The sequence below is a fragment of the Aspergillus undulatus genome, assembly GCF_047715775.1.
Source record: "Aspergillus undulatus strain CBS 261.88 unplaced genomic scaffold BDV17scaffold_3, whole genome shotgun sequence".
NCBI classification, from domain to species: Eukaryota; Fungi; Ascomycota; class Eurotiomycetes; order Eurotiales; family Aspergillaceae; genus Aspergillus; species Aspergillus undulatus.
In genome coordinates this window covers 196,507-221,208 of record NW_027396607.1, presented here as the reverse complement: position 1 = coordinate 221,208, position 24,702 = coordinate 196,507, and the positions used below count along the sequence as shown (strand labels likewise).

The following is a 24,702-nucleotide window of genomic DNA, read 5'->3' as shown; positions in this document are numbered from 1 at the left end:
GGTAATCGATAGCATGCTAGGCTAGAAAGTACTCTGTACAGAGTATAGCAGCAGCAGAACATGGCAAGATTGATCACTGACTCGCTGGGGCTGGCGTGGCTCACATAAACGGAGAGCGCTAATGACTATGCGGAGAACACTAGGCGATATTGGGTATGGTGACTACCGCAATGGGGTTAGTTCCGGCTAACTGGGTGGGGATCTCAGTGACTTCATGCGCCGGCAAGTGCGTCATCCGCGATCGCATCGATCTCGTTCCAACATCGCTCCTGCGGTTCCTGCGGTTCCTGCAGTTCTCAAGCACGCCAGTATAACGTCACTAATGGCCAGAAGCCGGGATCGCCTTCCAGATGCCGACTCTTTTGAGCTGGAAGCCCTCATGGGCAGCGACGACGAACAACTCGACACCTCTCCAGACTCTCCCCTCGCCATGGCCTCGTCGCACGAGATCAACCGCAGCACATCGCAGCCACAGCCCAAGTGGTTGACTGGTTCACGGCGTCTACGGCCGCGCATCACCTGGCGACGTGCTTTGCTCGTTGCCTTCGTTTTCTACGCGTTCTACTGTTTCGTCCGGGGCTCCCCGCTTCTTGCCTCCCCACTGCCGTCTTATACAGGGCCTCACGGCGTCGGTGCCGTTGATATAGAGGTCCCTCTCGACGGCGGTCCTCAGCATGTTGCCGATGGCACTCTCACGAGCACTGGTGAACCGGCCTTTGAAGTTGAGACTCTTTTGGCGACCATCTACTACCCCACCGACCACCATTTCCGCTCCCTCAAGCCGCGGTATCCTTGGATTCCTCGACCTGTCAGCCTCGTTGGACAGGGCTACGCCCGCTTCGCGCATGTCGATAACTTCCTAATGAGACCCATCTTTACCTTCGGCCTCTGGGCTATTGGCGGCTCTATTACCATTCCTGCTGAGGTCGACGCCCCGCTCCTTAGCAGCGAGAAAGAACCTGAGGCATTCCCCGTCACCATCTTCTCGCACGGCATGGCCAGCTCGCGAACCGACTATACGAATTTTCTCGGTGAATTGGCAAGTCGCGGGCACGTCGCCGTTGCCATCGAGCATCGCGACGGCAGCGGACCTGGCTCCTTGGTCAAGACATCGGCCGACTCACCTGGTCGTAAAGTCCTACCGCTGCGGGAATCCGATCTAAAGGATGAACTGGACACGCCTGCCTTCAAGCGCGCTCAGCTCGCCTTCCGTGACGTCGAGATGCTCGCTGCCGTTGAGGTCCTCCGTTTAATCAACGACGGCCATGCCATTCCCAACGCCCGCGACCCCGTCGATACATTCGCCGGCTGGGCCGACCGCCTCGACTTCGATCACCTCACTCTAGCCGGCCACTCCTATGGCGCGACAGGCGCTCTTCAGGCCCTCACGACTTTGAAATCAGCCTCACCCGCATGCGGCGTAATCCTCGACCCAGGCAAATCCAGCGGCCCGCTCAACCCTAACGCCACGGTCCCCATCCTAGTCGTGCACTCCAACTCATGGTCGCGCATGGTGAGCCCATTCTACGGCCGCCCCCACTTCGACACAGTCCGCGATCTCGTCCGCGGCATTCCCGCGCCCTCGTGGTTCCTTACTAGTGTCGGGACGGCGCACCCAAGCGTTACAGACGCGCCGCTCTTGGAGCCTCTGCTTCTCAGCTGGACGACGGGCGCCAATCTTGACGTCAAGGAGGCACTTAAGGAATATGTTCGCGTTACAGATGACTTCTCGCATTTCGTGCGGGGTGGTGAGCGCAGGAGGATTCTTGCCGAGGCTGTCACGCATCCTCAGTATAACGAGTGGGTTAGTGAAAAGCGGAAGGAGGAGTTTCCGAAGGAGTTGACTAGGCTTTGGGAAGTGCATGTTACGCCGGAGACTCAGGAAAAGGGGCCCCGACATAACATCGTCAGAAACGTACCCTGATGACTCATTCTCAAAACCGGCTACGCCGATTCTGTACAGGAAGAACTTAATGTCGTTATTGTAGATATATATAACATCACTATTCATTTGGTGCAGCCTTCATCCCATTCCTCCACATACGACCCCGGCCCTCCCTCCCCAGTCCTCAGGCCCCAATCTGGATCCCAAGCTCAATCTCTGTCTCACCGGACCTAACTGGAGCCTCCTGCGTTCATATTCCACATCTTAGGCTGTCGATTGTAGGCGGGGAGGTCCATATCTATCTCCACTGACTGGAGGGATGAACATATCGCCCTTGGTAGGGTAGACGCTACATTTGGTGGCGGCTGTCAGTGTCGCTGCCGTTGCGGGTTGAGGAGGCAGTCTATGTTGGAAGAAGTAAGTAACAAGAGGTAATAGCCTGAGGTAGTACTGCAGAGGAGAAGAAATATACACTACTCAATTAGATAAGGCTACCTAAGTTCATCAACATACCTGGATTTTCTCCCACCAGCACATACTCATTCTCCCAGCGCATGTCGTGTAGTGTACAGTGACTGTTTGACACATTATCTATAAGCACTACTTACTATCACTATACTTCCTCGTGTGATCTGGCTCAAGGCAGAAATATTAATGGTTCTAAATGTCGCGTCGATCCTCGACCACATGCGATTGGGGACTAAAGGCTCAAGCTGTCTTGTGTCGACTCTATGAAATTACTGCTTTGATGGTCGTGAGCTGAACACAGGGTGGGTCTGATAATACGTACGCATTCGGTTGTACATTAAATTTCCCATGATACCATATTAGTGCACAATATCCCATCTCTTTCTTCTTCCCTCCCATATACCTAAAGTCCTTCTCGCAACTCGTTGCCATAGACTGCATGCACATGTTCATACCCATTCCCTGCCACCCTACCCGAAGGGAACCCCGCGAGCCAGTCCCAACAGGACCTTCCTTTCCCAGGCCCCTCTCATATATACATGCATCTTACGGAGAAAGTAATCAGCCACGAACTCTTACCTTCAGAAAAGTATTACTCAGAGTTATCCCATCCCAATCCCAATCCCAATCCTAGATCGCCATCAGAAAACCAAATCATTCATTTCACATCCTCCTTTGCCTTGGCCATCTTCGCAAACATCGGGTGCGACACCGGATACTCCTTCCACCCTTCTGGCCCCCAGCTCCAGACAACCTGCTGCCCGTTCTTGTCTGTGGACACGGGGTTGCAGAAGCTCTCCTTTTCCTTTCCGCACTCCGGCTTGGTGGTGGACCAGAAGGGCATTTTGATCATTTTGATGGAACGTTTGTTGTGAGCGGTGCGAAGTGCAAATGCTCGTGGCAGTGTGTCGGTGGGAAAGGTAGTGGTAGTTTGTGAAGCGTATAGTTTCCTGTCTTGTATATATGACAAACATCGAAATTCTATCGAGGTGTTCAAGGGTTTTTTATACATCCACCTTGTTTTCCTCCAAAGCTTCAATCCGATCCTGATCGTCAATCGCTCCGCCCCGCGCCAAGAATCTTGACAAAACACAGGGTCCGAAGGCGGCGCATTGTTCTCTCTTTGTAAATTTCAAGGGTGATCTGGCGTGGGTATTGTTTAGATCAGCGGGTTCTTTGCATGTCCTCATGGGAGATGGGCGTCGGCCAAGCCCTAGCCCCGGTGTGACGGACCCCAGGCCCCGTGGATCTTCAGTGCCACTATTTCGAGCCATGAAAGGAGCAGCCGGGATGCAAAAATGGCGTACCAAATTTAAGTTGAACGCAGGAATACAGGGCGTAATTTCTGCTGGCACAACACCTGGTCGGGGGCTGCCGATGTAGACGTTTGGCGGTGTCTTGCATGATCAGCGCCCGGTCAAGACCAATTTCACCTCTAGAGGAAGAAAAGCAGAGTAGGCCTCACTCCAAATGGACTGGGCAGCACCTTTCAGCCAGCTACGAAGGTAATATGGGTCTCTGAAAATCACGCGGAGCCTGTTAGGCGCTTTACGGGGCCCATGGCTCAGGGCCTGCAGGAACTATTGACACTCTAGACACCAATAAGGGCGACTAGTCGAGTCACTTATTGCCCCCTCATCCGTTGCGTCAGGCGCCCAGCCACAGACTCTGCTAGGGTACCGGTGCTCTGGAACGCTTTGCGCCTAGTGTTGCGTTCTTTCTCCAAGTTGGTGAAATCTCTTCCATCCTTTCCCCCATACCTTGGGAACACTGATTTAAAATCCTACCTGCATCCGCCGGAGCCAATCATGGCAGCGCCGCGGCGAGGGAACCGAGTTCTCCCTCCATCGAAGTTGTTGTCTAACTACTCCGATGCCTCAAGCTCATATTGGCCACCAGGTTGGACCTGGCATAAATTTGTCCATGCCACACCAGAGGAAGACGACCCATTGCCTGATGACGAGCGAGCCAAAATGCGTAGCGGTCTGTACGATGTCATTGGCGAGGACGGCGTGGCAAGGTGAGTGGCATTGTATGGCAGGAGCAACTGCGGCTGAAGAGATTAGAAGATGAAGCGAGTGGAGTACCAGCGGAAAGGCCACCAGGTCAACCCCCCAATGGCTCAGATTATGGACGGAAAGATACCGTAGACAGCCTTGGGGGTTTGTGGCGGTTCGAACGCACGTCAGAGATTTGCCTGATATTCAAAGACCCATTGAAGTTGACCACATCAAGCATTTCGAAAGAGGTCATGTCTTCAGGAAACCACACAGGGTCCATTCGAATGCGACCGGTAAAGTCGGTGACACCGTTCAACGCAAACGGGCCGGTATTGTTGGCGTCTATCATAATTTCTCCCGTGATGGTTTTGCACTCGCTGAGATGGTCTAGGTCCGTTTGGCTCATGACAAGCAGATGCAACTTTGTTGGGTCTTGGTTGGAGCCGGAGGGGTTTGTTAAGCAGTCCTGGGCTAAGACACCTGTTTTAGCTTTAGTAAAAGAAACCGGGAACATTTATAGGTAGTGATATATTCCTACCACTGGGTAATGCGAGCGCGATAACCGCCAGCGTCTGTAAAGAGAGAGCGGTTTTCATCTTGCCCTCTATCTAGAATGTCAGTAGCGGAATCACCTGAGCTGAAATTGGCAGGCTCCAAGCCCTTCCTAAACACAATCGCCATTTTCTGCGATCCATGGTCAGATCCGATCATCCGAGGACCTCGCCGAGCCTTGGACTAGCCTCGATGCTGGGCGCCGGGCACTTCGATCCCCACCATACACAGCCAAGGCCAAGACTGGCCGGCGGGGGAGCGCGAACCCTAACAGTTTTGGCTGAAGATGCGAGCGTCCCTGGTGATTGTGGTGGGGATAAAAGTGAGAAATCACCAAGCATGTGGCCGAGCGCCAACTGGGGAATATTTCCGGCAGCCAGTGTACAAAGTGCTTACCCAGTAGGGCTGAGGGCTCGGATCCTGATGTCATGTGTGTCATTGTGGGTTTTTTGGTGTTTCCCGCAGAGCATAGGTAACAATATACATCCCACGGAGAAAATGACTTAAATGGGTTGGCAAGTAGAGACAGCCCTAGGAGAATCTCCGTCTGTGCACGTTATGCCCTACTTGCCCCGAAAACAAATGTATCCGACCTTCCCAATCTCGGGCCCCAGCTTCATATCGCCAAGTGTCAGGTTCCTTCCAGCATTCTGGCCACCACGCCATACTCCACAATATCAAGAATCCAGGGACCTGCTCGGCTAGACCGGAATATTTTGGGCAGACAAATACAGAGCTCGCCTGATGAGGGGAACAAAGTGACCAGCAAACGCCCAGATCCGAATATTGTTAATTTAGTCACACCACCGGCTTGCATTGTTCACATGTGAAGATACGTTGTTGACACAATATAGGCCTTCTCGCCTTGCGCTTGCTTCAAGATCTAGCATCGAGAAAGGCATTTCCTGTCTACAATTGGTGATCTTCTGGAAAATATAAATCTCTCGCTCATTGGATCGACAGCTCTATCATGATGTATACAGATGTACGTTCAAGGGCTAAAATCTAGGTCACGGCAACATGTCTATCTTTGCATCCATCTTACATACTTTATAATATACAGTCTATCGTGCTACTCGAGCAGGAAAATAAAAACCATCCTACTCATAAATCATGGGGAAAACAGGCACTCCCTCCCCACCAACTTCAAACTCACCTCTTGAATTAAACTCACCAACCCCAACCCGAAAGGTTTCCGTCGTGCGGAAGCCAAAATGAGCGTACACATCCCGACTGTGCTCGTCTGCAGCCTCCAACCAGGCTGGTACGCCCTCTGCCTTGGCTTTCTCCAGGTACGGCTGGATGAGGGCTCTGATGACGCCTTCACATAGGAGTTAGCGCAGTGAGCGAAACAAAGAGGATCAGGGGATAAAATACCTTTCTCCTTACGCTGGGGGTGTCGTGCTATCAGGCTCAGATACCAGTGTTTTCGGCCCTGCATCCATTGCTGCTTCACGCGGTTAACTTCGCGGGTGTAGGCTCGAATCCGCTCGTTATCCTCGGCGACCTTCCCGTGATCAACTACATGCGGCGGAAACCTGATAAGCGCTGGTGAGTTGCAAGTTCACAAATATCTCTGATTAAGCTCAAATTGAGTAAGTACTAACCAAACAGCCACAGCCGCAAAATTTCCCGCCTCGACAAGGTGAGCCCCGAGCCTAGCTTTCCTCGGCACAGACTTCTTGAAATCCCGAATGACAAGCTCGTAGGGAACGCTGTTTCCGGTCCAGTTTGTGTCGCTCGTACGCGTGAAATAGGACGTTACGGCGTTGGTTGCAAAGGCGCGGGAAATGGCCTCTGCTACGCCCTCGGCAAGCTCCGGGCCGCCGACTCGTAGGATTGGGGAGGTCATTGGGTAGTAGTTTGACGTGTTATAGTATTGGAGGGTGAATAGAAGGAGTGGTAGGGAAAAAATTAGAGTGCAAAATGAGTGTCTTCAAAGGTGAATTAGGAGCCATGACGTTGTTTTCTGGCCAAATAAATTCTTATTCTTCCTTGCCTCACTGTAGGCAGAAATAATTGGATCATTAGGAGTGGATTTCGGTTCCGTCGGTGCGATCATGGTGTGGTCGGGGTGAAAATCCTCGGCATCCCGTCGGAACGTTAGGAAATTTCCGAGAGGGTGGCGAGATGAGATCGACGACAACCACGCGAATGGGGAATCTTTGAGGGAGCGAGGCTTCCGTATTTGATTCGACACGTAACTGGATGGGAAAATAGTTCCAACCTGACGATTATCGAGTTAAGCGTGTTCGTGAACTATGCCCGGCTGGGCTGGCCTAGATCCTTGGATTCGGAATTCAGTGTCCCAGCCACCAGATTCCGATTCGCATATTTTGAAGCCGGAGCTCGCGCGACGACAAGCTTCGAGATGCATGGCGATGAAATGTTAGCCTTGCTTCTTCTGCAGCGAATTCGTTTTGTTTATCAGGCAAGGGGATGTGGAAAAGCAAGCATTAGAGTACAGGAGGTCTGTACGTATGGGCTCATTGTGTGGACAGCTTATTTGTATTCTTGAACAACTTGCCCATGCTCCGTAGCATAACCAGACCTTCACGGTCATATTCGATCATGCAAGCCTCCGCAAAACGATCGCTCATGGTGGCATACTGTAGCCCCAGATACTGTACAACATCCTTTCCATGTCGACCACAGACAAGTCCCAGCTGCGGATATTGTAAACAGCAACGCAAAATTATGGGACTCTGCACACCCGAAAGAACTCCACCTGGAGCTTATTGAGGCTATAAAAACAAAATACGAGATCTAGTCATAGTTCATGATCGTAGGGACGGGAATACGGGTGCTCGGAACGGCCTCGGAATCTCAGAATCTCAAGCTTGTTGGGTGTGAACCGCGAATGGGGGAAGGCCAAATACCCACATGTGAGATGGAAGGAGACCCTGATCTCCATTTTAAAACGCCCCGTGACTTTGAAAATCTGGCGATCAACTTGAATATGATTACCCCTCATTCCGACGAGCTGGGTTAGGTGGAGAAGCAACGACACCGCAGATACGAAAGCGAGTCCCCACGATAATCATAGGCCATTCTCACAGCACAATTCTCTGGCCTGGCAGGAGAACTATTGACTAAACCGACAGATAATGGTATTAAGAAACCTGGTGATCGCAACAGAACAAGGGGACAAGGTAAGTAAAGATATAGTAGGACAGGTAGTTGGGAGCTCGCTAATTGTCCGTGAGAGAAGAACAAGCTAACTCGTAGTTACCTGTGAAGAGTGCTATTTTGGAAGGCTAATGTACTCCGTACATGGCCCGAGAATATCCTGGACCCAGAACTCAGTCACACGCGTTCTTAATGTGTGAATAGGAGAGCGCGTCCGCCGTAGGATAACTTGTAAATGGGGCGGTGAATTATGCCGCTGCGGCTTGATTATATAGAGCAAGTGCAATGAGTGGTCTGGAATTAGCGAAAGACAGTGTTTCGGAACCAGTCCCATGGCTATACTAATGGTAGGTCGTTAGACGCTTACCCAGGAGAGAGTTCTCGGAGCAGCAAACGTACCCACACGGTAAAATGCCTTGGGTCTAGAGAGTCCAAGCAGATCGAAAGTAGCAATGCCTTTCCTTTTTGACTCTTAAAGAAGTGTTCTTTTCCTTCAGGCCAGCTCTAGTGGCATTGGTAGGTACCGCTGCATATAGACAACTCCATTCTCTGGAAGACGCCGGCTCACTGCCCCGGTAAAAAAAAAAAAGCCCAATTGGCCACCATATTGTGATACATAGGTCGAGATCTCAAGTGATAGTCTTTTCGTACAGCGAGCGCCATGGTAATCTATCCGGGCCCTCGGGTACAATTCATCAAATATTGCTTAAATGCAAGCCTCTGACAGCTTAAACCTGGCGCTGCTGCAAAGAAATCTTGATTGGCAGTGCATCTTACTTTTTAAGTATAGAAGGGGCAGAAAAAGGGAGCTGTCTTTAGATTCATGTCTAGCGGCCTGGAGCTAGAACACAGTGGCCTGATGTTGAAGGAACAAGATTTTGAAACATTGTAAGCATCCGGGTAAGGCGGACTCGCAACTATACCTAAACGTGCTAGACTACCTAACTTGTATCGGCTAGAGGCTCAGCACATACTCAGGTGCAGGTGGAACACCACGGCTCAAATAGAACTGTAAGAAGAGGTGACCAGATTAACCATGGGATTTACTTCAGAGGAATGCCGCATGCCTTGGGAAGAAAGGCTTAGGAAATGTGCTAAACCGTGGCCTTTCCTCAACGTTTTCGGAAGTTCCATCTCCCGCGCCGGCTTGGGGACCGCCTTGACAAATCAAAGATGGAGCATGCCACTTGAGAGAGAACGAAAGGGGCCTTCCATTTTCTGCGATGACCTATAACGGTGTCGTAAATTGTGACAAATGTCCGTCCCCTCCTGCCATCAACAAGGCTAATAAGAATTAGCCTAGTGTGCCCGGACATCGAGCAGGTACATCGGGTTTGTCGAGGCGAGGTTGAACAAGGTAGACCTTGGCCTCGGGTAAGGGCATGGAGAGATATTTGGAGATCTTGGTTTTGTCAAGCCTGACCAAGCAATGCGGGCTCTCTATCGGCCCCACACAATCTTGGAGAGGCGAGGAGGCCAGTGCACAGCAGGAAGGGTATTAAAGATTGAAGTGCCGGTCGGTGTGCCGGAAGCCTAGTATTGTAATCCATATCGTATGAAGGGGTTGCTTGGACTCGTTGACGAGTTTTTCAAGAGATAGATCCGTTACTAACATGGCGGTGGAAGAACCCAAACCAGGCTGGGAGGGAGAATCGACAGGCATTGTGAGATCCTCGGGTGGCAGATTCCTTGCCCTAATACGCCGACCCCATGGGGTGCATTTCCCCGCTTATGTCCCCCACATTGTAGATCGTCCGATTCTCGCATTAGTCTTGCCCTTCCAACGTCAGTGTTAGCTTGTACAAGAGCCTAGTCACGCAGCAGTATGACCGCATCAGGCCACTCAAGAGCCGTTCTCCGGATCCGAGTATCCTTCAACGCCGTTGATTGGAGATTGATCGTATCCTATGGTCTCCAGAGAACAGTCCCCGCAGAAAATTTAATCTATTTGCCCCGATTTATATCCGGAAGGTGCGGTGGGCCTGTTTGGTGGATGATGAACAGTGGCACTGTTTGTGGACGGGAGCACCTTCCCCGCAAGAACTATATGAACCTTTCAATTTCTCTCATCGTCCCCAGTTTTGACGGAGGTCGAGCCACCATTCAACTTTTAAGCAAGTGATATTCGTTCTTCCTTTCGAGATGCTGTCCTCGTGGGAAAGGGCAGGCCTCCTGTTCTCTCTCGCCCTTGGAGGGTTAGCCCAGACACAGGATGTCATTACGGATGATACCTACTTCTATGGACTCTCTCCTCCTGTGTACCCCTCCCGTAAGTCTACCATTAAGCGAACATGCCGCCCTCTGTGTCTACAGGTTCTTGCTAACACGGGATAAGCTGAGGGGACTGGTGCTGGCAACTGGGCCTCTGCCTTCGAAAAGGCCAGGGCTTTCGTCGCTCAACTCTCTGATGATGAGAAAGTCAACTTTACTGCCGGTGTCACGTCTGACACTTCCTGCTCTGGTTGGATCCAGGGTGTTGACCGTTTAGGATTCCCGGGTATTTGTATGAGCGACGCGGGAAATGGCCTCGTGCGTAGCCCTAATTCTTCGCCAAGCTCCACCTATCTGATTTCGTTGGTACATACTGAGACGTAGGCATCTGCATAGAGGGGAAGTGACTATGTCAACGCTTGGACATCTGAGATCTCCGTTGGAGCTAGGTAGGCACTGAGCCAATCTTAGGTGGTTTGGCTGAGAACTGATCGACAATGCAGTTGGAACCGGAAGCTTGCTAAAGAACGAGCAAGCTACATGGGTAAAGAATTCCGCAAGAAGGGCGTCAACATGATCCTCGGACCCGTTGTCGGGCCTCTCGGCCGCGTGGCGCTGGGTGGTCGCAACTGGGAGGGCTTCGCTGCGGACCCTTACCTAAGTGGCATCCTTGTCGCTGAAACGGTTGAGGGCCTGCAATCTGAGAATGTTGCCACTTCCGTCAAGGTATATTATTCAATAGTTTGATGCGAAGCGCACTGGATTAACAGTGAGTAGCACTTCGTTACGAACGAACAGGAGACGAATCGCAACCCGACCACCGATGAGAGCGGCAATGCTGTCCAGTCGGTCTCATCCAACATTGACGATCGAACAATGCATGAGCTCTACCTGTGGCCATTTCAGGATGCTGTTCTGGCTGATGCAACCTGCATGATGTGCGTCTATAACCGAGTCAACAACTCGTACGGGTGCCAGAATAGCAAGATCCTCAATGGCCTGCTGAAGACCGAGTTAGGTTTCCAAGGTACGGAGCATCCCTCCCACATCATACCCGTATATAGGATACTAAAATTTTCCCATAGGTTATGTTGTCACTGACTGGGGCGCTCAACATGCTGGGATTGCTGGCGCCAATGCCGGACTTGATGTTGCTATGCCTCGATCTGCCACCTGGAACAGCAATCTGACGGATGCTATTGCCAATGGGACAATGGAAGCCTCGCGACTGGATGACATGGTTGCAAGGTATATTCTATGACGGTAACATGTTGGCGCGCACTACCAGTGCTAACACCTGCCAACAGAGTGATGGCGACTTGGTATTTCCTCGATCAGGACTCGGCATTCCCCGCGCCTGGCATTGGAATGCCCAGTAGCCCGAGTGCACCCCACGAGCCTGTGATTGCAACATCCGAAGACGCAAAGCCAGTTCTTCTCCAATCAGCCATAGAAGGGCACGTCCTGGTCAAAAACAGGGACAACGCCCTCCCACTCAAGTCACCGAAGCTGATCTCCGTGTTCGGCTACGATGCCTACGCCCCACCGACTATGAACCTTGCCAACAATTTCAATTTCAATACAGACGCCGTCAGGTCGGACTTATACCGTAACGGAACTCTCTATGTCGGCGGTGGCTCTGGCCAGAACGGACCCGCCTATTTAGACGCTCCAATTGACGCCATTCAGCGCCGCGCTTACCAGGATGGCTCGTCTGTCCTTTGGGACTTTACCTCTGAAGCGCCATCTGTCGATTATACCTCCGACGTATGCCTGGTTTTCATCAACGCCTACGCGACAGAGGGCTACGACCGTGCCGCACTCTCCGACGACCGCAGCGATGCGATCGTAAACAACGTCGCGAATAACTGCGCCAACACAATCGTCGTCATGCACAACGCCGGCATCCGCACGGTAGAGGGCTGGGCTGACCACGTCAACGTCACCGGTATTATCTATGCCCACGTGCCAGGCCAGGATACTGGTCGGGCACTCGTCGAAATTCTGTACGGGAACTCCAACCCCTCGGGTAGACTACCCTATACCGTTGCGAAGACGCCCACCGACTATGGATCCCTGCTTGAGCCAGACCAACCGAAGGGGGAATATGTATACTTCCCACAGTCGGATTTCAGGGAAGGTCTGTACATCGACTATCGGGCGTTCGATCAGCAGGAGATTGAGCCGCAGTATCCGTTTGGGTTTGGCCTGTCGTACACGACATTCGATTATTCCGACCTCAGCATATCCAAACTTGACTCTGCTTCGTTTTCGGATTACCCATCAAATCCATCACCCATAGTTCCTGGTGGCAACCCAGCTCTCTTCGAGGAGATCGTCAGCGTTTCCGCCACAGTAACAAACACGGGAGGTGTAAACGGGCAGGAGGTCGCGCAGCTTTACGTGGGTATCCCGAACGCGCCTGTCCGCCAGCTCCGTGGGTTCGACAAGGTCCTAATCGAGCCCGGAGAATCGGCCATTGTTTCATTTAGTTTGACAAGGCGCGATCTAAGTATTTGGGATACGCAGGCGCAGGAGTGGTTGCTCCAGCGTGGGAGCTATACGATCTACGTTGGGAGGGATAGTAGGGACTTGCCGCTCGAGTATGAGTTGGTGGTCTAAGTTGGGACGTCTGCGGCGTGGCCGCGAGGGGTAACTTGTCGTTGGTGCATTCAACTTCACCCCACATATGAGCTGTGTTGTATATAATTCAAGAACAAGCACCCTCCTTTCATTAGGCAATCGACCCTCTGAATCAAACAAATTTGGTGGTATCTACAAGAGTTGAAGCTATTATATTAGCTGGATTAAGCCGTCCCGCGAGGGGCGCAGGATGTAGAGATATAGTTTGTTCGCTATGCTGCCGACTCCGGAGGAGTTAAAACAATGGTATATTGTTTCATTCATTGCTGGATAAGATCACTGGTGGCGCAAAAGTATTGTTGGCTTCTGAAAGCCGCTTTGGACGGGGAGGCCTATTTAGTTCAGTTAGGGTTTTGTCTAGGTCACGGACAACAGATTCGGTAGGTGTACAGGAAACGCTTTCCCTGACATCGCCCGGGCATAAATGGCCCTCGTAGCCTGATACCAGGGACAAAAAGAAACCCTACAGAATTGCAGTGATAGAAACAGGAATCCCGCATTTAGGTAACCAGCGGCTACTCGGCAGATGAAGTGGCACCGGAGACCCTTTCGTAAACCCACACTGGTGATTTCCGCCAATCATCCCCGGTTTTTATGCATATAGGCATCTTACTACCGGCTATTATCACATCATGAGAGCTTGTTTACCCCGCATGATTCGTTGTATTGGCGTAGGTGGCTGCGGGGATCGTGGCTTGGCTGTCTCGGCGTCTTGGAGACCCCTAGGGAGTATATAGTATAAAGGACCAGAGGAATGGTTACCTTATTGTGCACACAGATATACTTGCCCCTGGTGAGCAAAAAAAAAAAAAAAAAAAAACCGGACCATGTCCAATCCGAAGCGTTCAAGTGTGATCTCCATGGAGGATGGGTCTTCTGAGAAACACCTTGAGACTGTGCCCAGTCTTGAGCAGAGGTATATTGAAAGTGGGTTGAGTCGCGACGACGCGTGCTTTCTCGCCAATTTTCCGGACGAAAGGCGAAGACAGTGTGTTCGGAAGGTTAGTGGTCACCACTTCTAAGGACTGAGATAGCTGTGGCCTAACACCTGCGGGTCTAGATCGATTGGCGTCTTTGCCCGCTGTTGGCGTTTCTGTACCTTGTTTCATATATCGACAAAGCAAGTATTGGTAGGTATTTCTCTCATTGTATTTGACGTGAGCTTCGTTCACTGAATGATTTCATAGGAAAAGCCAAAATCGAAGGGATGTTGTCGGATCTGAATATGTCGGGGACGCGGTATAATGTCACTCTGGCGATCTTCTTCGTCCCCTACGTACTCTTTGGTAGGTTAACTCTCCACCTACCGCTGCTATACTTCAGCGCTAATACCCGAATCGCTACTAGAGGTCCCCAGCAATATCCTACTGGCCAAATTCAGCAAGCCTTCCGTGTATCTGACACTGCTCACGCTTCTATGGGGTATTGTCGTGACTCTAACAGGGGTGGTGCAAAACTTTGGCGGTCTCTGCGCCGTTCGTGTTTTCCTAGGTATCTTTGAGTAAGCCTTTTCAAATTCAAAAGAACAGCCACGACCAAGGTCCCCTGACCGATCCGCAGATCTGGGTTCTTTCCAGGAGCCGTGTGGCTTATTACCCAGTCGTACATACCAGAGGAAACCCAAAGCAGGATCGGGCTATTCTACACCGCAAGCGCACTAGCCGGGGAATTCTCTGGGCTTCTCGCATTCGGTCTAGCCAAGATGGACGGCATCGGCGGCTACGCAGGCTGGAGATGGATTTTCATCATCGAAGGCGCTGCAACCGTAGCGCTTGCCGCCCTCTGCTACTTTTGCCTCCCGGACTCACCCGAGCTTTCAGGAAGATGGCTCACCCACGAAGAAACGCGGTACCTCATCCTCCGCAAGCAAGCCTTACGGGGTCGCATCGTTGTCGACGAGAAGGCGAGCAGATTTGACTGGAAAACCCTCTTCAGGGTTCTCACAGACTGGCATCTCTACCTGCAGATTCTAAACTTCTGGTCCAATACCGTCCCGAACTACGGGTTGAAATTCTCCCTTCCCCAAATAATAAAGAATATGAGGTACAAATCCGCCAACGCCCAGCTCCTCTCTATGCCGCCGTACATCGCAGGTGCCATATCTGCTTACGTCTTCGGCCTCATAGCCGACAGACTTCGCTGGCGCATGCCCATTATCGTCACCAGCCAGGCGCTCGTCATCATCGCTTTTGGTGTCCTATTTGCCCTCGCTGAGGATATCCAGGGCAACATCCCAGTATGCTACTTTGCCGTCATCCTCGCGTGCATCGGCGTATACCCAATCATCCCTGGCACAAACACATGGACGTCAAATAATCTTGCCGGCGCGCGTAAGCAGGCCATGGGCATTGCGTTCATGATAGCCGTCGGCAATACAGGTGGGGCTGGTTGGTTCATTCATCTACCTTGAGCGCGAGGCGCCCAAGTACCCGACTGGATTCGGGAGTTCCTTTGCGTTTGCGGCGGCTGGGATTGTGGCGAGTCTTGTGCTGGAGTGGAGGTTTTGGCATGCTAATCGGCGGAATGAGACGACGGGTAGGGAGGAGGTTTATCAGAGGTTTTCGGCTGAGCAGTTACAAGCTTTGGGGGATCGGTCGCCGCTTTTTAGGTATACACTTTGATTCGGGGCTCGCTCTTTGCTTGAGATGCTAGCGGAGTGGTTAGCTGTGTCGTATGGGTATCTAAGCGGTGCATTGGCCTCAATCTCGATTGCTACCATACACTCTTGATAGCCCGTTACAAGTCATGCCTCTAACTAGTTCCTATCCAGACGAAGGTATATCCAGATCCCTGAACACCCCTGGGGCGTTAAAGCATCGAAATACCGCCTTTGCCATCGCGCTTAGCGGGACGCTCACAGATTCGAAAACTCCGTCTAATCTCTATAACCTATTGAAATGACTCCAATTCCTCCCTCTTCGCCTTCAATAGCGTCTCCAAAAACTCAATCTCAACCTCCACGCGTCTCTTCTTATCCGTAATATCAATAATCACTCCATCAGAGCCCATATCCACATCTCCTTGTCTAGCCAATGCTTCGATGTCGCCCTCGCCTTCCTCACCCCTCTTCTGTTCTTTCTTCCTCTTCTCCTCCTCCATCTGCCTCTGTCTCCGCTTAACCTTCTCCGGAAATACAGTCCAGCCAAGGCTATTTGCTAACACGGTAACAACTCCAGTGATAAGACAACAGATAACGGACAAAATTGCAAATGCAATCGCAACCGGTACCACGATGCCGAAGATAACCTGTAAACAAGCACCGACGACGGTCCAAATCGTGCCGAAGAGACCCAGAGTAATCTTTTGTTGGGCAGGCGGGCACGGAGTTTTCATTATTGCGATCCAGCCGGCCTCGATCAGACACACGCGGCCGATAGGGCCATGTCGGATGTCCGAGGAGCTACCAGACTCGTGGGTAGACGAGTAGTACCATGGCCATGCACCAGTCAGCTGCGCTAGGACTGCTTCAGTTCATTCAGCAATTCACATATCCTGTCCAGAGCCTGTGTGAGGAACTAGCAAAAGCAGGGTATCGCAAAGGTAATTGCTAGCTTTCCCTGTGAGATAGCGCTTAATCATCAACTCTAGCTTTCCGGGTTGGTCTGTTTTATTCCAAATGTCAGTGATGAAAACTATTTGTGACGTTATTCCATTGATTCAAACGCCCCGTCATTGCAAAAGGCCTATGGGACAAGACATTGAGGTTCACGCACTCAAATCACTTATTGGTGTATAAGGGCGTATTACGGGGAACCAGCACCGATTAGAACGCATAAAGGCCAGCAATGACGTTGTATACGATGGATTAGCTAAAAATAAGGGAGCTATGGCGACTATTCATCTTACAGGTCAATGTTAATCCGCTGCGAGCATTTCGATCCGGGAACTCGAACACGAGGCGCTTCGTGTTATGATTAACAGTGCTTGCCCTCTGCAGACGAAGGGTGGCCCAACCGAAAATGGGAACCATCGTCGGGGGATCTTTATATATCTGAAGAGCAGCTAGAAAGAAAAATATCCTGATGCATTGAATACCGATACCTGCAAAAGACAGCACTGGCCGCTGCCATACACTAGAAAATATTGCGTTGAGAGATTGCCATCAACTAATCTAATGATCCAGGCACAACGGCTTACATGTGAAACTACATTGTATAATTTTCTCTTCCAGAATTAGCCTTTCCACCCATATTCCAGGGTCGGAGATCGGGTTTCCAGCACCGACCAAACCCACTCTGCCAGGCTTCATCACTTCCGCGGTGGAGCTCTGCGCCAGAAGGCAACCACGTAGAGTCGTGGTTCGTGATTTTGGCCTTTTTCCTAGGTCAGCAGGAATGTTAATATGTATGTAAATGTCTCGGTCTAGTGGGGAGGCTAACCAGATGTCGTCAGGGTTTTGGATTTCCGACTACGAGCCTGCGGACGCAAACTTGAATGAATTGTTGCCTCAATTGGTCGCCTCGAGAAGTTTGATTTACTAACTGAGAACATTGCACGCGGAGCCGTAATGAGGCAGGTGGAAAGCTTTGGTATCGTCTATTCCAAGGTGCGATGATCTTGCAGAGCATATACGCCATTATATCCATCTAAAGTCAGGTTTAAGAGCCAAGAACCGCCCCTAACCCAACTAAACCCCCAGCAAGCGGAAACAAAGCCCTAACCGCATTCAACCAGTTCCAGTTCCACAGTAGGCTGATCACCTCCTCACTCGGCTTCTCCGTAGGTACCCAGACCAACTCCGCCGGCTCAATAAGCGCCGAGTTCGTCTTCCCCATCGCGATACCTGTCCACGGCAAGATCGCAAGTGTCAACGCGGCACAGACACAGTACATCGTCGCGCTGTTGCGGGGCTCTAGCACGGATAGCGGCGACGTTTTCCGTACAGACCAAGCAAGGTAGAGAAATGTTCGGAGTCTGCCACAAACTCGATCGGCGTGCGTTTCCCCACAAGGGTATATCCAAGGGACCACAGGGTGATTTTAAAAGCGTCCTCGGCTCCCATGAATATACAGTCTCCCATCCCAGTTGCGTATCAATCGTCAGATTGCGAACTGCCAGGTTCGTTCAAGTAGTATCTCCAGGTCGGTACTTGTAAAGCGCGGAGAGTGAAAGCTAATACCTGCGCTAACGCGGTCAGATGCAGCTGGTTACCATGCCAGTCCATCCCGTTGTCGGACCAGCATCTGTTTCTTGTACTGACAGGACTCGGAGAATGAGGAAATTGCGACACATACAAGGAGAGCGTAACTTATGAATGTGTAGACTGATATTTCTAGATGTCTTTTGCATGCATGATAGTTGTATACGCGGTCATTCATGTCCAGTAAATGGTACTGGTGAGACTACTTGTGTCAAATATCTGTATTATCTGCAATGCGAGCAGTATGCCCATTATTAGACCTGCACCAAAGCAACATCTTTGTCGATGAAGAATGGCACATCGCCTGTTTAGTGGACCATGAGTAGGCATGTGTTGCTTCTTTGTGGTACGCTACTTGACCCTCCACTACTCTCCCAAGGAATAGACACTGATACCAATGTTTATTAGCTTTGATGTCGCCTACAGAGCCCAGCAGATTATTGACTGCTGTGCCACTCCTGAGGGGTATGTGTCGGTTGAGTACCTTCATTTTCCAATACATGATTGTTGTATAATGAAGCTCATCATGATACTCTTACCCTAGGTAACAACTTTGCTGGTGATAATGGTGATATAACGGTTGCAATTGCCCAGGGTTAAGCCAAGCTGATTTATAAACTGAGATACTGCAATAATAACCTAGAAGTACTAGGTTCATGCATGGGTTATTGTGCCTGAGACCAGGCAGTCATCTGTCCTATAGATTTAGCCAAGGTTGCTTTTCAATAGCCTTCTCATGGTCACCAGGGAATACGTACCTGCCTTCCCCAGTTATTGGTATCTTCAATGCTGGATTATTGGCCGCTTACTGAATACCTTAATGCTACGAAAGGTGAACAGCTTGAATATTTAAACTAGCGTTGTGAAGCAGGCGCAGACAAAAGACAATATATCGACTTTCAAGCTCTATCTCTTCTCGTTAGTGTCCCTGATTACGTCTCCGGTTAAGGAGCATAATGCAACATGTTAATGACACCGTATTGATTTGAGAAATCACAGCAATATGCCTGACAGTTTCATGTGTACGTAATGACGTGTTTGCTGAGGTATTTCATAGAATATTAGCTTTGGTCCTCGTTACTCCGGGTGCGTTAACAATAGCCCCGATGTCTCTGACAGTTTGTCCAGCTTGGTCCTTTAGCTACGAGTGATCTACTGCCCTAAGGACGATGAAAGATATATTAGCTAGTAGAAGCCGGCTTTAAAAGGAACATCATGTGTAGTAAACCATCAAAAAATCAGGACTAACACGTCAAAGAATGAGCATCTGTCAGTAGTGGTCCCGCTAGCCTTTTCGAGCTCAAGCAGACAAGGTATCAAGTGCATCATTCCTCTATTCGTTTAAATTAAGCCCGGAAAAAGGCCCAGCAAGGGCAATAATAAGGGTTATATGTCATAATGCACGTTCTCCAACTTGAGGCAGTGTTGGATTTCAAGTTCCACTTTACTTAGGCCTACTGGGCTTTGGAAATATCTCTCTAGTTACCTATAAATATGGCTGGCAGTCCAGAGAAAACACATTGTCTTGTATCACTGAGTGAGCCAAAGCCGATAATCGCTTCGATGGGCCAGCCTATTGTCAACTTCTTTACCCATTATGTTGTACACGGTAGAGGTATACCCGCTACTTCTGTACCACCTCATCTTTCTACACCGTCTCTACAAAACGTCACTGGCCAAGCACAAAGCGACAGGGACTATGATCCGTTTATCCTAGACAGCAACTTATACCAATTATTGCGCCGCGTGCTTGCTCTTCACTTCCGGGCAAGAAGTGAAGCAACGCTCTCTTCAACGACAATATGCCGAGCGGTGGAAATCTGGTCTGAACTTGACAGTTGGACCTTCAATGGCGACCTTACATTTCTTGATCACCACATCATCCTCCACGAGCATCTTGTTTACGCACTCTTCCTCTGGATCCACCTCATGATCCATTCCAACCAGCTCAGTAGCGACAAGACCCAGGACATGGTGGCGAAGGGACTGGAAAAAATCGCACAGTTTGATGGCTCTCCACAGCTCCACACCATCTTACTAGTCCCACTCTTCCTCCATGGTATGGCTAGTGTTGAAAAGGGGAACAGGGATGCTGTAGATGCCCAATTCTCGAGGTTGGAAGAGCATGTCGACGATGAGCATGAGACTTTGAGTAGCTACAGGGCGATTGTGCATTGGACTTGGACGAGAAATAATGACCATTTCACACGCAGCTGGGATTAGATGGACTGGGTTGATGAGGATTTACTTTAATTAGTTGATATGCCATTCTTATGACAGTAGTCTAGGTCTGCGGCATTTCTGATCGTTCATTAGTAATGTAAATACCCTATTGAGCGTTCGGACGTATTGGGTCCATAGCTAGCTTCAGTACCCAGGTATAGCAGAATTAGCGTTCTCAGATTCTACAATTAGGTGACAACATGCCATATACCCTTGCGCATACCGCGCACTCCGCGCTTACGGAAAAATTCTCCGCATGTTAGTTTACTGCCCCGCATATTTGATGACCCAATAAGATCACAAAGCGCGATATAACGGGTGTATGGATTCATGAATCTTGATCAGTGCGCCCTTTTCGACGAGCCACAAACAATTCAAGTTCAGCTGCAGTTATCTATAGAAACGTAACAACCTTCTCAGGAAGTGCTAGGGCAATTTGGGAACATGCTGGGAAAAAGGGATTCGAACGATTTGATCATCACCGAAGCATTGCTGTGCTAAATGATTCGGCGCTAGAGGGATGTTATTTTTGTTCCCTTTGGTACTCGCGACTCCCTGCCCAATTCGGCCTCGGTCGAAATAGCATCCTTACTACTGAGAGATACGACTCTACTAAGCAGTCCGGCAGCTCAAGCTTTTATCTGAGGTTTATTCAGGTGAATGGGATGAGAAGAATGTGCCTGAAGGATTGGTCCTTTGAAACCTTACATGGACATACATCGAAGTGGCTCTATATTAACGATTCTGAGGCTGACCTTTCAAACGACAGGTACTAGCTGAATCTCCAGCCGCCCAGAGACAAAGGCTCTCAGCTGCTTCTAAAGCATCCTTCCAGCTCGGGAGCGAATGGATCACTCACTGCAGGTCGAACCATAAGTCTTGCAACCGCCGCACGTCACACGGTCCGATAAGACTCCTCGTTTTCCGGAATGCAAGTACGTCCAAAACAATCTGTCAACCGTATATGATCGCTAGTCATATGTGAGACTTTCCTATTCAATCTCCGTTTGCCGAGACTTATGCAGGGTTCTCAGCTATTTTCACGGTTCAGTGCATTTCATAACGCAATGAAACTCTGTCTTTCAAGTGAAATAGCTCCTGGGATGGACCGAAGATGCATTGAGTATGTCGCTCTAAGCCGCCGCCGGGGTAAACAGTACATGTTGAAACTAGAGGTTGGAACAAATGAACGACCCGGAGCAATCGAACTCTATCGGAATAGATTCTCTACCCCTGACCTTCAAACATGCTGTTTTAGCCACCAGACATCTGGGCCTCGACTACCTCTGGGTTAACTCATTATGCATCATTCAGCATTCCCCATTCGACTGGGAATATGAATCATCAATCATGGAAGAGGTTTATAAAGGCGATGCTGTGACAATAGCGGCCCTTAGTGCTAAGGATAGTCATTGCGGCCTTTGTCAAAATCGCAATCCTTTGATCAAGGCGAGCTTGGGGTTGGACGGTGGGACGAAAATAAAGCCAAAGTCACAATGGGATTCTGTGCCCCTGAGGGGAGACTGCTACAGAGGGGATGGGTAGTGCAGGAATGCGTATTATCACGTCGTACTCTATTCTACACGTCCGGAGCGTATTCGCCGGAACAACATTGGAAGCAATCTACGACAGATACGACAAGACAAAGGTATATTTCCCCCTCTCATGACCCCACTTACCCCTCCTTTATATCTATCCCCAGGAGAGGTGCTAAATATCGGGCTGGCACACCTCGCACGACTCGAACCAGTATCTCACTGTTAAGGCATTTGAGGATAATGACGGGCACTTTTATAATGTTTATCGCAATGCGAGTTATCAGTTCATGAGGAAGGAGACGCCGAGCTCGTATGCGGAGAGGCTTGGTATGTTTCCCTTCTCTCCTGTCTGTTTTGCCTTCGCTTGGTTCGGCCGTTCTTCGACAAGTAGGTCAATGTCCAAGAAGCCTGCTTGTGTCAGATACCTCTCCACTATGGTCTGGCTAAACGTACCCCCAGTTTGGAGCAATAAGAACACTGACTCATCGATACCAGTGTAACTCGGCGTTCCTGGCCATGTTGGCTAAGCTCTGGACACATGTATAGTGTATTACCAGCCAGGTTCTTCCTAACCTCCGTCTTGACCCTCGCACTACTCTTTTCTGCGATAATATCGGGGGTCATGATTCGAATAGCTTGCACTTCGCTTATGATTTTGGTCATTTATTAGCACTGTGACCGTTCCTCCAGGATGGAGCAACAGACTGTATCGAAAAGCAAATCCGCGGGCTTGCTGATTGACCTGGTCAATGAATGTGTCGTACTCATGAACATGATCGTCGTCATCTTCGGGGGAGCCATCGCTGGCATACCCGTTGCCCTCCATGTCCTCAGAGTCTGAATGATGTTTTCTAGCTCATTGCGCGCCTTTCCAGTAGAGCCTCTCCAGCTCCTGGGCGAGATGTTCCTTCCCAGGCCCAACCGGACTCCATGATGTATTGAGTTCAGCCACCGGCAAAGGGCCAGGCGTGGAAGTGGACTTCCACGGCGAATAAAACGATGGGTGAAGCAAACTGTTGTCTTACAATTGGGAGCTCACATTGCGGTTATAAGCTTTGGCACCGGCGAGGGGAAGCAAGGATGATGATGCTATTTGGGGGTCGAGGCTGAGGCAGGCAATCAGGTCATGGAGACCAGCGCGAGAACACGAGGCGGGGCGACCGCATGAAGCTCCCGGGAGAAGGCCCCATCACTTATCAGGACTGCTTTTGGATAGCTTCATCTCGTCACTAACCCCATCGCGCCCCGCGCCCCAAACATTTCTGCAGCCTAACAAGGCAGCTTTCGATTTCCACACTCATTTTGCGATTATCACATCACTCATACAAAGTGCTTCTAACCGCCGTTGCCATTTGTGTTCCTCCAACTTCAATCTTCTGCGACCATGGCCCTCTTATCACCGGCCAACCTCTTGACACTCCACTATTCGGTCGCAAACCAGATCAAGAATCTCAAGACAGCTCCCTCTCGCAGGTATCAATATGCCGACTGCTCGAGCAAATATCAAGTCACCACCATTCCGGACCCGTCTTTATTTGACCCTTCCCCGAGTCAAGATGCAGCAAATGGAGTACCCACGACAAGAGACTGCGCCATCGACTTAGAAATGTTGGAGGCCTTCCATACATTCCGGAATGAAGTTATTCACTCCTCAAAGCTAGATACGGCATTCAGCATCATTCCCCATCCTCGAATCAGGTAGCGCAACAAATGGGACAAAGGGAAGTTGGTCGCCGAAGAGGTGCTCATCCGCGACCCTGACTTTGAAGAGAAGAGGAAGTCGAAATGGAAGTACATTTTGCGGATTGCGACGATACGATTCCGTGACTGGATTCAGGTGGTTGATAATCATCTCAAGGATGCGAGATTGAATCCGGAGTCGCCTCTGCCGCGATATCTACTGTTGCCACCCCTGGGTAAGTTCTCCTCCAAAATAGAGTAACTTGCGCTGGCAGCGGCAGATGTGTTGATTATATGGCATGCCTTTTTGCTGAACTGCGGCGACTTCAAATATTACTGCGACAGGTGGAAACTCACCCACATTCAGAACATTGAGTTCCCATGATCAGACATTGTATGCGTCTTTCATCCTTATAAGCCAGTCTCCTAACTTCGATAGCACGCCGCGATCGACCACAAAACATGGGAGTACACCCTCGAAGGCGACCACAAAGAGTGGTTATTCATATTTGACATCGACCCCAACATCGTCGAGGCAGTGGCCGAAGCCGGCAAGACGACGGTCCAGTTCGGAAGCTCCTCTCCGAGTTCGACCAGTACAGGTTAACCAGTGTACCCAACGGCGACCTCGGCCCCCTCTTTGGTACTCTCCGACACGCCCGCGGCTCCCAAACAACCACTGGGCAACTAGTCGAGAACGTAGAGCGGCAGGGTGTTTTCGTCGACAAGGTGCACGCCCATCGCTGGATCCGTAGTCCAGCTGTCGATGGCACTCTGCGGCGAGCCGTCGACCGCTACGACAAATTCCTCCACCTCTTCCGCTTATATCCGGGCCAGTTCCTCGTTCTGACACTAGATGTGGATCTAGTCTGGCATACGCATCGATGTAGTGCAGCGAAGTACCGAGCGGAGATAGACCGGACCATCCGGTTTAAGCTCTCTCCACCCCATGTGGATCACACACAACCAACCAGTCACATTGCACTTCTAACGAAGAAAGCGGACATCTTCTACGCATATCCGGCATATCCGCGGTTCAGTCTCCATTGGGTCAGGGCACAGGGGTCAGAAATCGCAAATAATGGACCAGGGACCCGAAAACCGAACGGTCGGCCTTCGGGACCTCCCTACGTCATGCCCCTCGGCATCCCTATAACTACTACCTTCCCCGCTCGCACTCGCAGATGATGTTCATGCACTTACAACCTTTCACTACATATCTGCCAATAACAA

General features: G+C 50.5%; 8 protein-coding genes across 8 annotated transcripts; 6 read left to right on the top strand and 2 right to left on the bottom strand.

The window, feature by feature from the left end:
* Positions 1-148: 148 nt before the first annotated feature.
* On the top strand, positions 149-1,999 carry BDV17DRAFT_251430. The gene has a single exon (XM_073756424.1). It carries the CDS (start codon positions 215-217, stop codon positions 1,922-1,924), a length of 1,710 nt encoding a protein of 569 aa, XP_073620089.1. The 5' UTR covers positions 149-214; the 3' UTR covers positions 1,925-1,999.
* Positions 2,000-3,524: 1,525 nt separating this feature from the next.
* On the top strand, positions 3,525-3,805 carry BDV17DRAFT_251429 (uncharacterized protein). The gene has a single exon (XM_073756423.1). The coding sequence runs from the start codon at positions 3,542-3,544 to the stop codon at positions 3,734-3,736; it is 195 nt and encodes a 64-aa protein (XP_073620088.1). The 5' UTR covers positions 3,525-3,541; the 3' UTR covers positions 3,737-3,805.
* Positions 3,806-4,289: 484 nt separating this feature from the next.
* On the bottom strand, positions 4,290-4,934 carry BDV17DRAFT_251428 (uncharacterized protein). Its single transcript, XM_073756422.1, has 2 exons — positions 4,892-4,934; positions 4,290-4,833 (listed from the first exon to the last, which is right to left on the bottom strand). The coding sequence occupies exon 2, from the start codon at positions 4,757-4,759 to the stop codon at positions 4,481-4,483; it is 279 nt and encodes a 92-aa protein (XP_073620087.1). The 5' UTR covers positions 4,760-4,833; positions 4,892-4,934; the 3' UTR covers positions 4,290-4,480.
* A 940-nt stretch (positions 4,935-5,874) lies between these two features.
* BDV17DRAFT_251426 (uncharacterized protein) lies at positions 5,875-7,028 on the bottom strand. The gene is made up of 3 exons (XM_073756421.1): positions 6,513-7,028; positions 6,283-6,443; positions 5,875-6,226 (listed from the first exon to the last, which is right to left on the bottom strand). The coding sequence occupies exons 1-3, from the start codon at positions 6,755-6,757 to the stop codon at positions 6,006-6,008; spliced, it is 627 nt and encodes a 208-aa protein (XP_073620086.1). The 5' UTR covers positions 6,758-7,028; the 3' UTR covers positions 5,875-6,005.
* Positions 7,029-10,176: 3,148 nt separating this feature from the next.
* Positions 10,177-12,867, top strand: BDV17DRAFT_298855 (beta-glucosidase; the record flags this gene model as incomplete). Its single annotated transcript, XM_073763787.1, has 7 exons — positions 10,177-10,303; positions 10,370-10,563; positions 10,642-10,694; positions 10,749-10,971; positions 11,023-11,272; positions 11,331-11,493; positions 11,553-12,867. 7 exons carry the CDS (start codon positions 10,177-10,179, stop codon positions 12,865-12,867), a joined length of 2,325 nt encoding a protein of 774 aa, XP_073620085.1.
* An 848-nt stretch (positions 12,868-13,715) lies between these two features.
* On the top strand, positions 13,716-15,509 carry BDV17DRAFT_298854 (major facilitator superfamily domain-containing protein; the record flags this gene model as incomplete). Its single annotated transcript, XM_073763786.1, has 6 exons — positions 13,716-13,889; positions 13,949-14,018; positions 14,076-14,174; positions 14,236-14,389; positions 14,449-15,279; positions 15,335-15,509. The coding sequence occupies 6 exons, from the start codon at positions 13,716-13,718 to the stop codon at positions 15,507-15,509; spliced, it is 1,503 nt and encodes a 500-aa protein (XP_073620084.1).
* A 4,013-nt stretch (positions 15,510-19,522) lies between these two features.
* On the top strand, positions 19,523-20,251 carry BDV17DRAFT_286927 (uncharacterized protein; the record flags this gene model as incomplete). Its single annotated transcript, XM_073761049.1, has 1 exon — positions 19,523-20,251. The coding sequence occupies one exon, from the start codon at positions 19,523-19,525 to the stop codon at positions 20,249-20,251; it is 729 nt and encodes a 242-aa protein (XP_073620083.1).
* A 2,922-nt stretch (positions 20,252-23,173) lies between these two features.
* BDV17DRAFT_286926 (uncharacterized protein) lies at positions 23,174-24,657 on the top strand (the record flags this gene model as incomplete). Its single annotated transcript, XM_073761048.1, has 3 exons — positions 23,174-23,359; positions 23,909-24,036; positions 24,081-24,657. 3 exons carry the CDS (start codon positions 23,174-23,176, stop codon positions 24,655-24,657), a joined length of 891 nt encoding a protein of 296 aa, XP_073620082.1.
* Positions 24,658-24,702: the final 45 nt, after the last annotated feature.